Genomic DNA, 12614 nt, shown 5'->3' on the forward strand with positions numbered 1-12614 from the left:
TTTTCCTCTGAATTCGGTTCAGTCAATATCTTTCAACTAAAAAGTTAGCAGTTAGTTGAAAGATATCAACTGAACCGAATTCAGAGGAAAAAGACGAGGGTTTCGATCCCGAAAAGACTTTACACGATCGGAACAGATGATCATGAAAAACCATATGACAATACATTGTTGTACAACAACAGATCTGACAACAAAACAACAGTTATCGAATCCTTGAAAAAGGTCCCAAATGGACCGAAACGTCGGATGAAGACAAAATAGTTTGTTTTTGCTTAAAAATTAGACTGCAAAGCACCTAACCTATATTTCTTTACAAAAAAATTAAAAATCGGTTTTTATGTTCAGGGATACTTTCGATGGACTTTTCCAATAATTGAAATACTTTTTCTGATAACTTGCACCATTTCTTTTTCATGGTACTGGTTTGTATAGGACTCAATTTAGTTTAATCCATAACTCCGGATTGAATATTCTGAGCGACAAAATTCGCAAGTTATAAGGAAAACTAGAAAAACACTGCATTGTAATTCACTGAGCGCACGGCTTTTGTGCTATCGACATGTCGCTCTCCCTTCTACTTACTTCTATGACACAAAATATTTTTAATCATCTGTTTGTATTAAACCATTCCTTACTGCGTTGGCCATTTGATGCAAAATAAAAATTTGTAGCCATAAAAACCTATTTCAATTCTAAAACAAGTTGAACGTTCCAGTATCCTTACAACTAATTAAGGTCCACCAATAAAGTGGAAACACCAACTAATCCTAAAGGACACCGGCAATAAAAGCAGAAAGAAAACGAAAAGGTGAAAACAGAAAAGAAAGGAAACAGTAGAAATTGCATTGTTTATTAGTTGGACATTCTGCAAATAATGGGATTTTCACAAACATTTCTAATCGTTCTGAAACAATGGTTCTCAAATTCGTCGAATTAATATTATTAATTTACTTTATTTGAAACATGTTTGTCTTCAATTACATTCTAGATACCCATTTTTGTCAGTTCATCAATTTCATGGATTTTATTCGTTGCTTATTTTATGCGTTTTGAATATTGAACTAAATTTAAATTTCATTTCAATCAATCATTTTATTCAGTATTCTTTTTATTCATTTTGTTCATTTGAGCTAATTTTATTCATTATATCTATTTTGTTCAATTCATCTATTTTATTCATTTCCTTTTTTGGATGCTAGATTCATTTTATGCATTTAACTTATTTTATTCATTGTTTTCCTGTTTCGCACTTAATTCATATTTTCCATTTCACATATTTTATTCAATTTCTTCATTTTAATTTTACTAATTTTTTCATTCATTCATTTTCTTCATTTCATCCAAATTATTGATTTCACGTAATGTAATTTATTCTATCAATCCTATAAGTTTTTAGGTTCAGTTAAATTTTTCATTTTAAGTATTTTATTTTATTTTATCCTGTTTATTTTCCCCCTGATATTTTTTTATCAATTCCATTTTTTTTTACATTTTGTTCTGTCTGTTCATTTTATTGATACTTTTAATTTCATCCATATTATTTATCTATTTATTTGATAAATCTGGATTATTTTTCAAAATTTGGGTTAATTTATTGATTTCATCATTTCAGTTTATTCTTTCTATTTGTCTTATTCGTTTTCATTCATATCATACATTTATTCATGTAATTCGTCCTATTCATTTTATACATATAATTCGTTTTATTTATTTTCTTTGAATTGTTCTTTATATTTCTTCTGTTTATTTCATTAATGCTATTTATTTAATAGGTTTCATTTGTTCAATTCATCCATCTAATTTCTTTTAATTTAATTTCATTTAATTATTTTTATTCATTTCCTTCATTTCGTTTATTTTTCTAATTTTGTTAGTTGGATTAAGATAAGAAATTTCATTACCTTTATTAATATTAATTATAATATTAATTTCATTCACTTGATACATTTAATGCATATAATCCACTTATTAATATAATTGATTTAATTAATTTGATCAATTTAATGCATTTAACTCATTAATTCAACTCATTAATTCTTTAATTCAGTTATTTAATTTATTTCATTAAATTTAAAATAAAAAAATATTTAATTAATTGACTGCATTTAATTCATTTACTTAATTTAGTTAATTTGATTAATTCAATTAATTTAATTAATTTGATTGTTTTAATTGACTTAATCAATTTAATTATTTTAATTAACGTTTGACCAGTCGTTTGTTTGGAAACAAAAATTCTGTTTCTGTTTTGGGATTTAGCGTCAAGTCGGTGCTAATCTATTCCGCAATAAGTTAGTGTCAGTTTCTGCTGATATGAAGTCGAAACGTACTCATGGTTTTATTAATTTAATTAATTTAATGCATTTTATTCACTCATTTTGGTCATTTTTCTTATTTCGTTCTTATTATTACTTTCATTATTTTTTATTATATTAATTTTATTTATTTAGCTCATATAATTAATTTAATTTGATTAACATAATTAATTTAGTTAATTTAAATAATATAATTACTTAATTCAATTCATTAATTTAATTGATTTAATTGACTAAATTTGTTTAATTAATTTAAGTCTTTTGTTTCATTCAATTAATTCAGTAAATTTAATGCATTTTACTCATTTTATTCATATTATTATTTTTTCTCTGTTAGTAGAGTAGAGTGGGGTGAAGTAAGTCATTTTTTGCGAGCTCATGCGATGGAATTTTTGGACTGATTTTGACAAACAAGCATTCGTTGGGAAGGTTATACATCTGGTAACGTTTTGGCAATAATGATTTTTCGATGTTTTTAAAATTTGGGGGTACAATAGGTCACTATATTGAAGGTAAAATAAAATAATGTACACGTATAGAAAATTAGCAGTTCAACTTTTATTTGATGAGAACTAATACTACAGACTAATTAAAAATTAATAGCGCAAATAATACAATCCATTGACGTCATTCAGGTAAGAAAATGAGGAAGTGGCAAATTATGTGAAAAATTATGAAACCGCGGAAGGGAATGTTGAAAAATATGTTTTTTCAACAGCTGCACTTAGCTTTGTACTAGCGAATGACTTCTTAGGTGTTCTCGTCGTCGCCAGAGTGTAGAATTGAAGTTGTGCATTTTTTGTAGTGTTGTTGTTTGCATTCAAGTTGTTGCATTTGGGTTAAAAAATAAGATTTTTTTGTTCACGTGGTATATGAGCAGCCCTTTGTAAATTATAATTATGTTATGTTTGTTTTCTATCCACATGGGATAGACTCGCGATTATAGGGAGTATGGTGCTGATCTAAATTGGAAATATTCTGAACATCGGAAATATTTGATAGCTATCGCTATAGGCTAACTTTTGTTAACAGATATTATTTTGAACGAACGTCTGACAATAGAAACTACTGCAGACCATTTGTAGTGCTCATAATATTAGAACAGATTTCAGCTGTTGTGATCCACATACAAATTTCGCTTTTTTTTAATAACACAATTTTATGCGGGTTTGAATAACACTGATAATTCTCGCAAAAAAAAACAGAGATAAGTTATCTCCATGTAGCCTATCGCAAATCTTTTCACGTGCATACGATAAACAAAACATTATTAGCAGTTCACTGTCAGTCGTTCGATACCGATCAAACCATGAAGGTGCTGTTTACGATTAAGCTGCTGACAATCTGTTTGTACGCGAGCGCCTGGATCACTGATAACAGGTACGTGCTTACCCGCAGTAGCACTATCATTTAAAGAAACAATTTCATTTTTTGTTCAGTGCCGACTTGTGTAACAGAAACTTCTCGGAAATCCATCAGGACAGCGAATGGCTCATGCAAATGGACCCGAACCTGGAGTATCTTGACTTGTGCCACAATAACATAACATTCGTGGATTCAGCTGCATTCCAGCGCTTCACAAAGCTATCGAAACTAGTACTGAGTGACAACAATCTGTTGGAGTTCCCGCCGAACGGAACGGTCTTCTTGACGCAGGACAGCTTAACCGATCTGCAATGCGATCGTTGTGGAGTCGAGAAAATCTTCGCTCAATCTCTAGCGGCCATTCCGATGCTTGTTGATCTCGATCTGAGCGACAATTCAATTGCTGAGATTGCACCCGCAGCTTTTCAAAGCAATTCTATGCTGAAAGTGATCAATTTGAGTAAGAATAATTTGAGATACATCCCAAGTGAGATGCTGTCAATACTGACCTACGTGCGAGTTTTAAATCTTAGTGCGAATGCGTTACTCGCTCCGGACCAGGATAAACCGTTCCTAGAGAGCCGCACTTTGGAAGAGCTGTGGTGTGATGAATGTGGCTTCAGAATAATTTACTACGAAACGTTTTCAAAGCTGCCTAACCTGGACCGTCTGTATCTACGGAATAATAAAATTGTCGAAATAAAAACTCTAGCATTCGCCAATCACGAAAATCTCTCTACGTTGATGCTTCAGAATAATCAGCTGAGCAGCATTAGTGTCGTTCTGCTGAAGAAGTTGAACGAACTTTGTCTGGATGGCAACGCCATTAAACTAGACTGCTCTCTGGTAGCATTTTTGAAAGTCAGTAAATTTCAATGTTCGAACACATCCGCCGTAGGTGTGGAATGCCTAACTCAAACCACGACTGTGGAATCCGTGAAAAAATACTCACCGTCAACTGAGATAGTGAGTGACTTGGCAACAACCAGCACAATCGAAGTTCTCCCAGAAACTTCAACAGTACAACCGGCATCCTCTTCAGTAGAAACTAGAGTGCTGAGCGCGGAAACAGTTACCGGCATATCCGATGCCTACATTAGCGGTTACCTTTCGATCATCTTCTTAGTCCAGATCGGTGCAATAGTGCTACTTCTACTGGTTTACCTGAAGATGAAAAAGTACGACACGGATTCGGCGATAGACTGTTACGCGGAAAACATAATAAATCCGAAACCTTTTCGCACGGCAATCTACTGAACTGTTGAACGCTTTGTTGGGTGGATACGTAATCCGCTCAATGATGTGACTGTACTCCGGCAAAATCGAATAGCGACCACGGGTGCGGTGTCACTGTGGCTAGAGGTGCTACTGATAAAGCCCCGATGTGATATTAGAATAAACAGCGATAACGATATTCTTCAATGGTTTTCATCCGAGCATGAATCATATCCGCACGGTGACAGCATTGCATGAGGCAAATGCGCTGGAAAATGTTATCTTTAGAAAATAAAAACTTTGACCAGATATATTGTAGTTCAGTGCTGGAGTAGAGGAGGGGTTCTGAATTTTGTGCTGTCTTCGCGGATTGTATCAAAAAATTTTAATCCTTTGTTGACAAACTCAGTCGTCGGCCAATAAATTAAGTTCTGTTGATTTAGAAATGGTACGTTTCTTTATGTCCGGTACAGTGCTCCTATTGATCGGTTTTACATTCTTTGAACAGTTTGAACAAAGTATGCAAAATGTGAAAAAACCAATGGTCAGGTACGAGGATCACGAAGAAGTAGCAAATGGTTAAAATCGTCGTCGTCTGCGCAGTGCTGAACAATTTAAAGGAATGTCATGAGGGTTTTCAAAATGAATCCGGATTTTCGGTTTTGGTCTATAAATTACGTGCTGCTTTCAGTATAGTTCGCCTATTCGGGAAGGTTTTATTCCAATATGCATTTATGTATTTAAACATTTTAATTCCAACTGACACTGTGTCTTAATGAACTAACTTTCATGTCCAACGTGTAGGGTTTCCAAACTATTTTTCCTTTAAAACGGCGGCGTCAAGAAATCGACGACAAACCCTTTTCATAAAGATAGTTGCTACCCTCGTAGTGTTAGAAACTGTTCAATTTCTACCTCCCAATGCCCAAACACAATTCTTCCATCATCTGCACAGTGGTCAAAATGTTCAAATTCATGCTTTTAATTATTTTGCGGCTAAACCATGAAATCTTGAGTTTTGGTGACTTCAGACAGGTTTTTCGAGTTATTCTGACGAATTTTCAGACGTAGACGGTCATGTTCCAAAATGAAATGTAAAGGCATTTCTGAAATATAACTTTTTACTTGAAGGAGATATACAGTTTGAGTCTTCAGCAAAGTTGCAGAGAATATTATTTTAAGCAATTTTGCTGAAGATACTAACTTTCTAACTTCAGCTGTTTCGTCGTTATAAGACATTTTCGTTAGCACCCTTTAAAATTCAGTTTTTTTAAATAACTTTTGTTGTATTCATTTCTTTACAACAATTTTATTAAAATAACATTCTCTACAACTTTGCTGAAGAATCAAACTGTTTATCTTGTTGAAGGAAAAAGTGACATTTCATTTGTTTTATCAGAATCCAATCAGACTAATTGCTATAACTTTAGTTCTAGAGCCGATGCTTATAACTGTCAGTGCTCAAATGAAAGGTAATAGTCACATTTATTAGCCTTACTTTTTTGTGACCAAATGTTGCCTAACGAAAAAGTTATAGCTGTTTCAAATCGTTGTTGTTTATAAAATACATGGGCATGAAGGGGTTAACTTAAACAACAAATGGTTTCAAAACTGTACAGAACTGTAATGACGAAGTCGAATGTCGATGTCGGTAAAATCGTTGAGTCGACGGATGATTGCTAACATCGGGTTGTTGGCAGCGTAGTTGGTGTTGTGCATTTTAACCTACAGCAGTGTTCGACGACGAAGGAAACAGGTTGTTGCGTAGGGGTTAATTTCTGATAGAACACGGGAACTTCATATTCAGCCAGAAGAAGCAGCTTGCGACGCTTGTCTACAATCTTCTAAAGCGTGTAGTCCTAATAATCTATAACGCTTTTCGTATGATGGCAGGTTCGGTGGATCATCCCAAGGCATTTTACTTAAAGGGTGAAATAAAGCATAGTGAAGAAATATAAATTTGGTTTTGAGAACAAGTTTGCCAGTAAGCTGTTGATCTGCCAGGGAATCTACAGCTGTTGACGGATGACTCCGATTTTCATGACAACCAACAATTTGAACGAACAATTATACATCAACGAAGGTTCCGTCGAGACCCCTTGAGCCTTTTGCCAGATTTGGCTACTTGTTACTACAGTAATAATGCGGAACAGTGGAATTGCTATAGAGCCGCAAACGTCATTGAGAAAGTGCCCCCTAAAGTGCTCAAAATTCTTCCCAAAGATAGTGTATCCGATGAGATTGATCAGCAGCTTGGTGCAGATGTTGATGGCACGTATCAAACCCAAAATTCGAATTTTAAATCTAGAAAAAGCGCAAAACCTGTATTATGTCTTTGAATTATACTAAACTGATAATATCTTATTCTAATTACATTTTATTCTAAAGATATTTTAAAATACCTGTGATTGATAGCGTATCAATTTTAAATTGACAAAGATTTTCAAACTCATTTGAACATTTATGGTTTTGATTCGAGTGCGTGGTGCAACGATTGTTAAACTTCCAATCTGTGTTAAACACTTTTTAATTCCACTATGATGAACAAAAACGGAAGACAACGGTTAAAGTGTTTAATATAACATTCCACTAAGTCGCTCAAAACAGTGCTTTTGTTAAAGTGTTCCAATCTGTGGTTGAATAAGGGGTGCTACGATGCGGGGAAAAGTAAATAAAAATAATTCGAAAACTTGGTGGTTAAAAATTGGTGAATGATGAACAATACACGTTTCTGGAAAGTAAACATACATAAATCTAGCTTTCTAAAAATAAATGCGGCTATTGGCACCAGTTTGTCGACGGTTTATCTAAAAAGCATCGATAAGCTTTGTTTGGAACACAGCTAAATGTTGAATTTTATTATTCTCGATTCATCTAATTTACTCTGCTCATTGCGGTGGTATTGAGCTGCCAGGATAAACATTATTAAATATGAATGAATAATATCAAAGACATTTTTGAGATGTATTTGTTTTGTATTCAAAGCACACGTTGTCTAACGAAAGCGGATGTTGTTTCTCAATTGCTTTCTTATATGGCTTCCCACAGTATTGAATTACGTTTTATTCTACAGGGTCATCGGGCTTTCTGATGTTTTGGCGGAATCATTTAACACACTGGATTAATCAGAGGGGGAACAACTTGACAGCTCCTATACAAATCGTTGAAACCACTTTTTTTGGGTCTGTGGGTCGAAAATGGCGGATCAATCTTTATTCAAGAGCAATTTCTAAAAAAAGCGTAAACTTGTTCACAGTGAAAATTTTTTTGTTCAGATTTTACTTCTGATAATTCATTTTTGAGACTTTTTGGGTTTGGTGTGGTTTTATTATAAAAATAATGCATCTTTATTCCGATGCATTATTTTTAAATGATTCATGATTTTTTGGAATCATCAGCATACAAACAAGCGGCGCTTATGCTAGTTAGTGATCATCTTCATTTAGTTTTAAGATATTAGGTAGTAATATTTGCATTGCAATGTAAACAACACACACAATGATACTGGACTGTTTTTCTCCCTCTCCGATATAAAATAAGCTGTCATCAGTTCTGAATTTTGTGGAAACCTTTGCACCGCAAATGTCGCATGCTGTCAGAAATAAACAATCGAAGTCAATCCCGCCTTTCTTAAATACGAAGAGAAAAATGATAATCACAAAACTAAATGTATTTAAGATTAACGACAAACTTTCGAGAATTGTCATATGCGAAAGATATTTCAAGGGCGACGGGAGAAGAAAAAGTTCACACTAGAAGCGCACTCAAATCAAATCATGCATTTTACATTTTACATTCGGCACAATTTGTAATCCTTTAATGAAACTCCAAAATAACGAATTAACTTGTTTGTATTCATATTAAATTATTACGCTGTTTTGAAATGATCATCTTGATTACCGCTTCCGAATGTAAATAAAGAAAACAAGTTCGTAAAAGACGTCACGGAATTATTTTCTCGCATAGAAATTTAGAGTATCGCAATTAGTGGACGGCGTCGATCATTCGAAACACGGTGGTTTCATGCAACTTAGGCTAAACGTCAATTTGTGGGAGGGTTGGGATTAATAAGTATATTGCTTTGCCATTTGTTACTTCTTAATCATACGGACTTCAACAGTATCCCTTGTCAACCTACGCGGACCATCTAGGTTGGGCTCTCAACGGTCTCTTTTGCACAGGCAAGCTTGAGTGTGAGAGATGGAACTCTCAAGGTCGGCTATAAGGACACCAATCAGAACGACAAGAATGCGACTCGAGCAAATTGAATCTTAATTTTATTACCTAAAATGTCGTGTATGCGTGTGTTGGCGGACAGTCGGCGTTGATTGAATCTGCTGCGAATATCCCGATCTTCGAGTGTTTGGTGAAAATGCAACGACGACATCATCGGTGTTCGACTAGTTGGGTGATCGACTAGTTGAGCAAGCGGCCTGGTGGATCAGATGATCACCGCCGAAAGGCGGATGAACTCGGTAGCGACCGAATGAAGCGTTCATCGAGCTGGTCGTTTGGGTGGGTCGGATTGGTTTTCCACTTGCGGCGATTATCTTTCCCACGAGGGTCCGCGTGGTCGTCACGAATGACTCGACACATTCCGCGGGCTTGTCCACCAGAAGGACGTTTTTGTTTTGTCTTATTATGGTATCACAATATTTTTTCCTCGATTCGATAGTGTTTAAACCATTGAAAAGTTATGAAATCCAACTATTAGCATTTCGACAAATAGTTGAAAAATATATAGAGAATGAAGTTGAATTTCACGGAAAATGGTTCCTGAATTATTGACTTCTAAGAAAAGCTCTATTTCATGACACTATTATTGAAATTTTAATCTGTTTAAAGGAATTTGTTCGTTATTGAGTGTAGAACAATAAAACTAGAAAGATTTTTTTCTTGATTTGACCACTAATACTTTTTGAACTAGTAGAAGTTTTTATTGTTTCTGCGTTGTAACGTCACGAAAAATGCCTATGTTTTAATTTTATTAAAAAACTAAAATTTTGTTCAAATTTATATTCCGGATTCTCTTTGTATTCAAAAATACTTTTCTAAAAAGCCTACAATTTCTTTTATTGGATGTGCAGAACTTAAGTTACGACAGAATACACTTTGCGTTGTAACGTCACGTAATTCAACTTTTATCAGCCGCTTGAATGATTTATCAGATATAGTGTCAAATAACATTCGTAACCCAACTTTGTACCGGGAAACAAGTGCTTTTTGTTCTCTCCGGTGTGGTTTAGTTTTTTCGGTGGTACGAAGGTGCTTGCTGTGGCAGAGGCTGCAGTAAAGCATTACTAATAAACAGTCCCGCGAGTGATAATTGTTACCTGCGATATCAGTTAAAGTAGTGCAGTGAAGTGCGTTATTAAACATTTTTCTTGCCTGAAAGACGGCTTTGTTTAGACGAGCTATATCAGCTCTACTGTGTGAAGGTCACGCGGGTGACGGATAAAAGAAACGAAGGATCAATTCACCTACCAGCTCGTCAGGAACCAACTGGTGAAGTTTTTCGTTTTTTACTTTTCTTATCGATTTTTTTCTTTTTATTGCTTTTGATTTTTTATTTTGATTTAAGTTAAACAGTGCGGTCGAGCGTGTTGCTCCCGCAACAAAATGGAACAAACAGAAGGATCACCCTCCGAAGAGGAATATTATGAAGAAGAACGTATATCTGATACTGAGACAGATAATGTTATGGTCGATCCACTTCCCCCACTTTCCCCCAATGTCTCACAGCCCCCCCGAGTCAAGGTTTACCAGGATGGATCCGCTGGTCCTTGGGTGGTATACTTTCGGCCCAAAAATAAACCGTTAAACAGCATAACTGTTGCACGGGAGCTGACAAAACGTTACTCGGCCGTAACCGAGATTAAAAAGGTTCAGTCAGATAAACTGCGCGTAGTCGTTACTGACTTGAAACAGGCCAATGATATCGTTAGCAATAGCCTCTTTACGCTGGAGTATCGCGTCTACATCCCTTCTCGTGATGTGGAGATCGACGGTGTGGTAAGTGATGCGGGTCTAACTGTCGATGATCTGATGAATGATGGGGCTGGCCGCTTTAAGGACCCTAACCTTCAATCAGTTAAGATTTTGGAGTGCAAGCAATTGCACTCAAAGTCCATCGAAGATGGTAATTACTATCCATCAGACTCGTTTCGCGTAACCTTCGCCGGATCTGCACTTCCGAGCTACGTTGAAGTGGGAGGAGCTCGTCTACCTGTACGCCTGTTTGTACCGCGGGTCATGAATTGTTCCAATTGCAAGCAGCTAGGTCACACGGCCACCTACTGTAGCAACAAGCAACGGTGCGGTAAATGTGGGGAACGCCATGCGGATGATACTTGCAGTAGGCCCGCTGAGAAGTGTGTTTACTGTGGGGAGAATCCGCATGCACTTTTGACATGCCCAACGTACAAACTTCGCGCGGATAAACTGAAGCGATCCGCCAAAGATCGCTCCAGACGCTCTTACGCAGAAATGCTTAAAAGAGCTGTTCCACTTATCTCCGAAAACCCATTCGCTCTCTTGCCAACTGACGATAACGCCTCTAACGACCCTTGCGAGGGGCATTCTTTGGCTCCGCTTGGAAACTCTAGGAAAAGACCTAATCAAAACTCACCTGAACTTCCTCGTAAGGGTCCTAGGTTGTCCCAAACAAGGGTACAAAATAAAAATAATTCATCAACTGGAAGTGCTGGTACAAATCCGAAGATAATACCTCCTGGTTTTGGGAAATTGAGATACAACCAGGAGTTCCCAGCACTCCCCGGGGCACCAAAAATCCCAAGTGCTCCAATTTTACAGTCAGAAACTCAACCTAAAACGGGATTCCTTAAATTTTCTGACATTGTGGACTGGATATTCACAGCTTTCAACATTACCGATCCTATGAAAAGCTTGCTGGTTGCTATTCTACCAACAGTAAGAACATTTTTAAAACAGTTGACTGAACAATGGCCCCTCCTTACAGCGATCGTATCCTTCGATGGCTAACTTATTAGACGGAATCAGGGATCTGATCACTGTTTTACAGTGGAACTGCAGAAGTATTATCCCCAAAATTGATTCATTAAAACACTTGCTAAATTACAATCATTGTGATGCATTTTCCCTATGTGAAACATGGCTAACTTCTAATATAAACCTCAACTTCCACGATTTTAACATTATCCGCTTGGATCGAGAAGACTCATATGGGGGGGTACTTTTAGGGATCAAAAAGTGCTACTCCTTCAATCGAATCAACCTCCCTTCGACGCCAGGCATTGAAGTTGTCGCTTGTCAAACAACAATCAAAGGCAAAGATCTTTGCATTGCTTCTATTTACATTCCTCCTCGGGCCATGATGGGATATCGAAGATTCTCCAACGTGATTGAACACCTTCCCTCGCCCCGCCTGCTTCTTGGAGACTTTAACTCTCACGGTACGGGGTGGGGCTGTCTATACGACGATAATCGATCTTCGACAATTCAAGACCTTTGTGACAACTTCAATATGACAATTCTGAACACAGGGGAAATGACACGAATTCCTAGACCACCTGCGCAAGCAAGTGCACTGGACATATCTTTATGCTCGACATCACTACGGTTAGATTGCAAGTGGAAGGTAATATCTGATCCCCACGGTAGTGACCACTTACCAATTGTAATTGCAATCACCACTGGTTCAAGACCATCGACACCAATCAATGTTCCCTATGACCTCAC

At 36.2% G+C, this 12614-nt stretch overlaps 1 protein-coding gene across 1 annotated transcript; it reads left to right on the forward strand.

The window, feature by feature from the left end:
* Positions 1–3200: 3200 nt before the first annotated feature.
* Positions 3201–5204, forward strand: LOC131690592 (leucine-rich repeat-containing protein 15-like). The gene is made up of 2 exons (XM_058976492.1): positions 3201–3695; positions 3755–5204. The coding sequence occupies exons 1-2, from the start codon at positions 3625–3627 to the stop codon at positions 4935–4937; spliced, it is 1254 nt and encodes a 417-aa protein (XP_058832475.1). The 5' UTR covers positions 3201–3624; the 3' UTR covers positions 4938–5204.
* Positions 5205–12614: the final 7410 nt, after the last annotated feature.

Source organism: Topomyia yanbarensis, chromosome 3 (assembly GCF_030247195.1).
Source record: "Topomyia yanbarensis strain Yona2022 chromosome 3, ASM3024719v1, whole genome shotgun sequence".
NCBI lineage: Eukaryota > Metazoa > Arthropoda > Insecta > Diptera > Culicidae > Topomyia > Topomyia yanbarensis.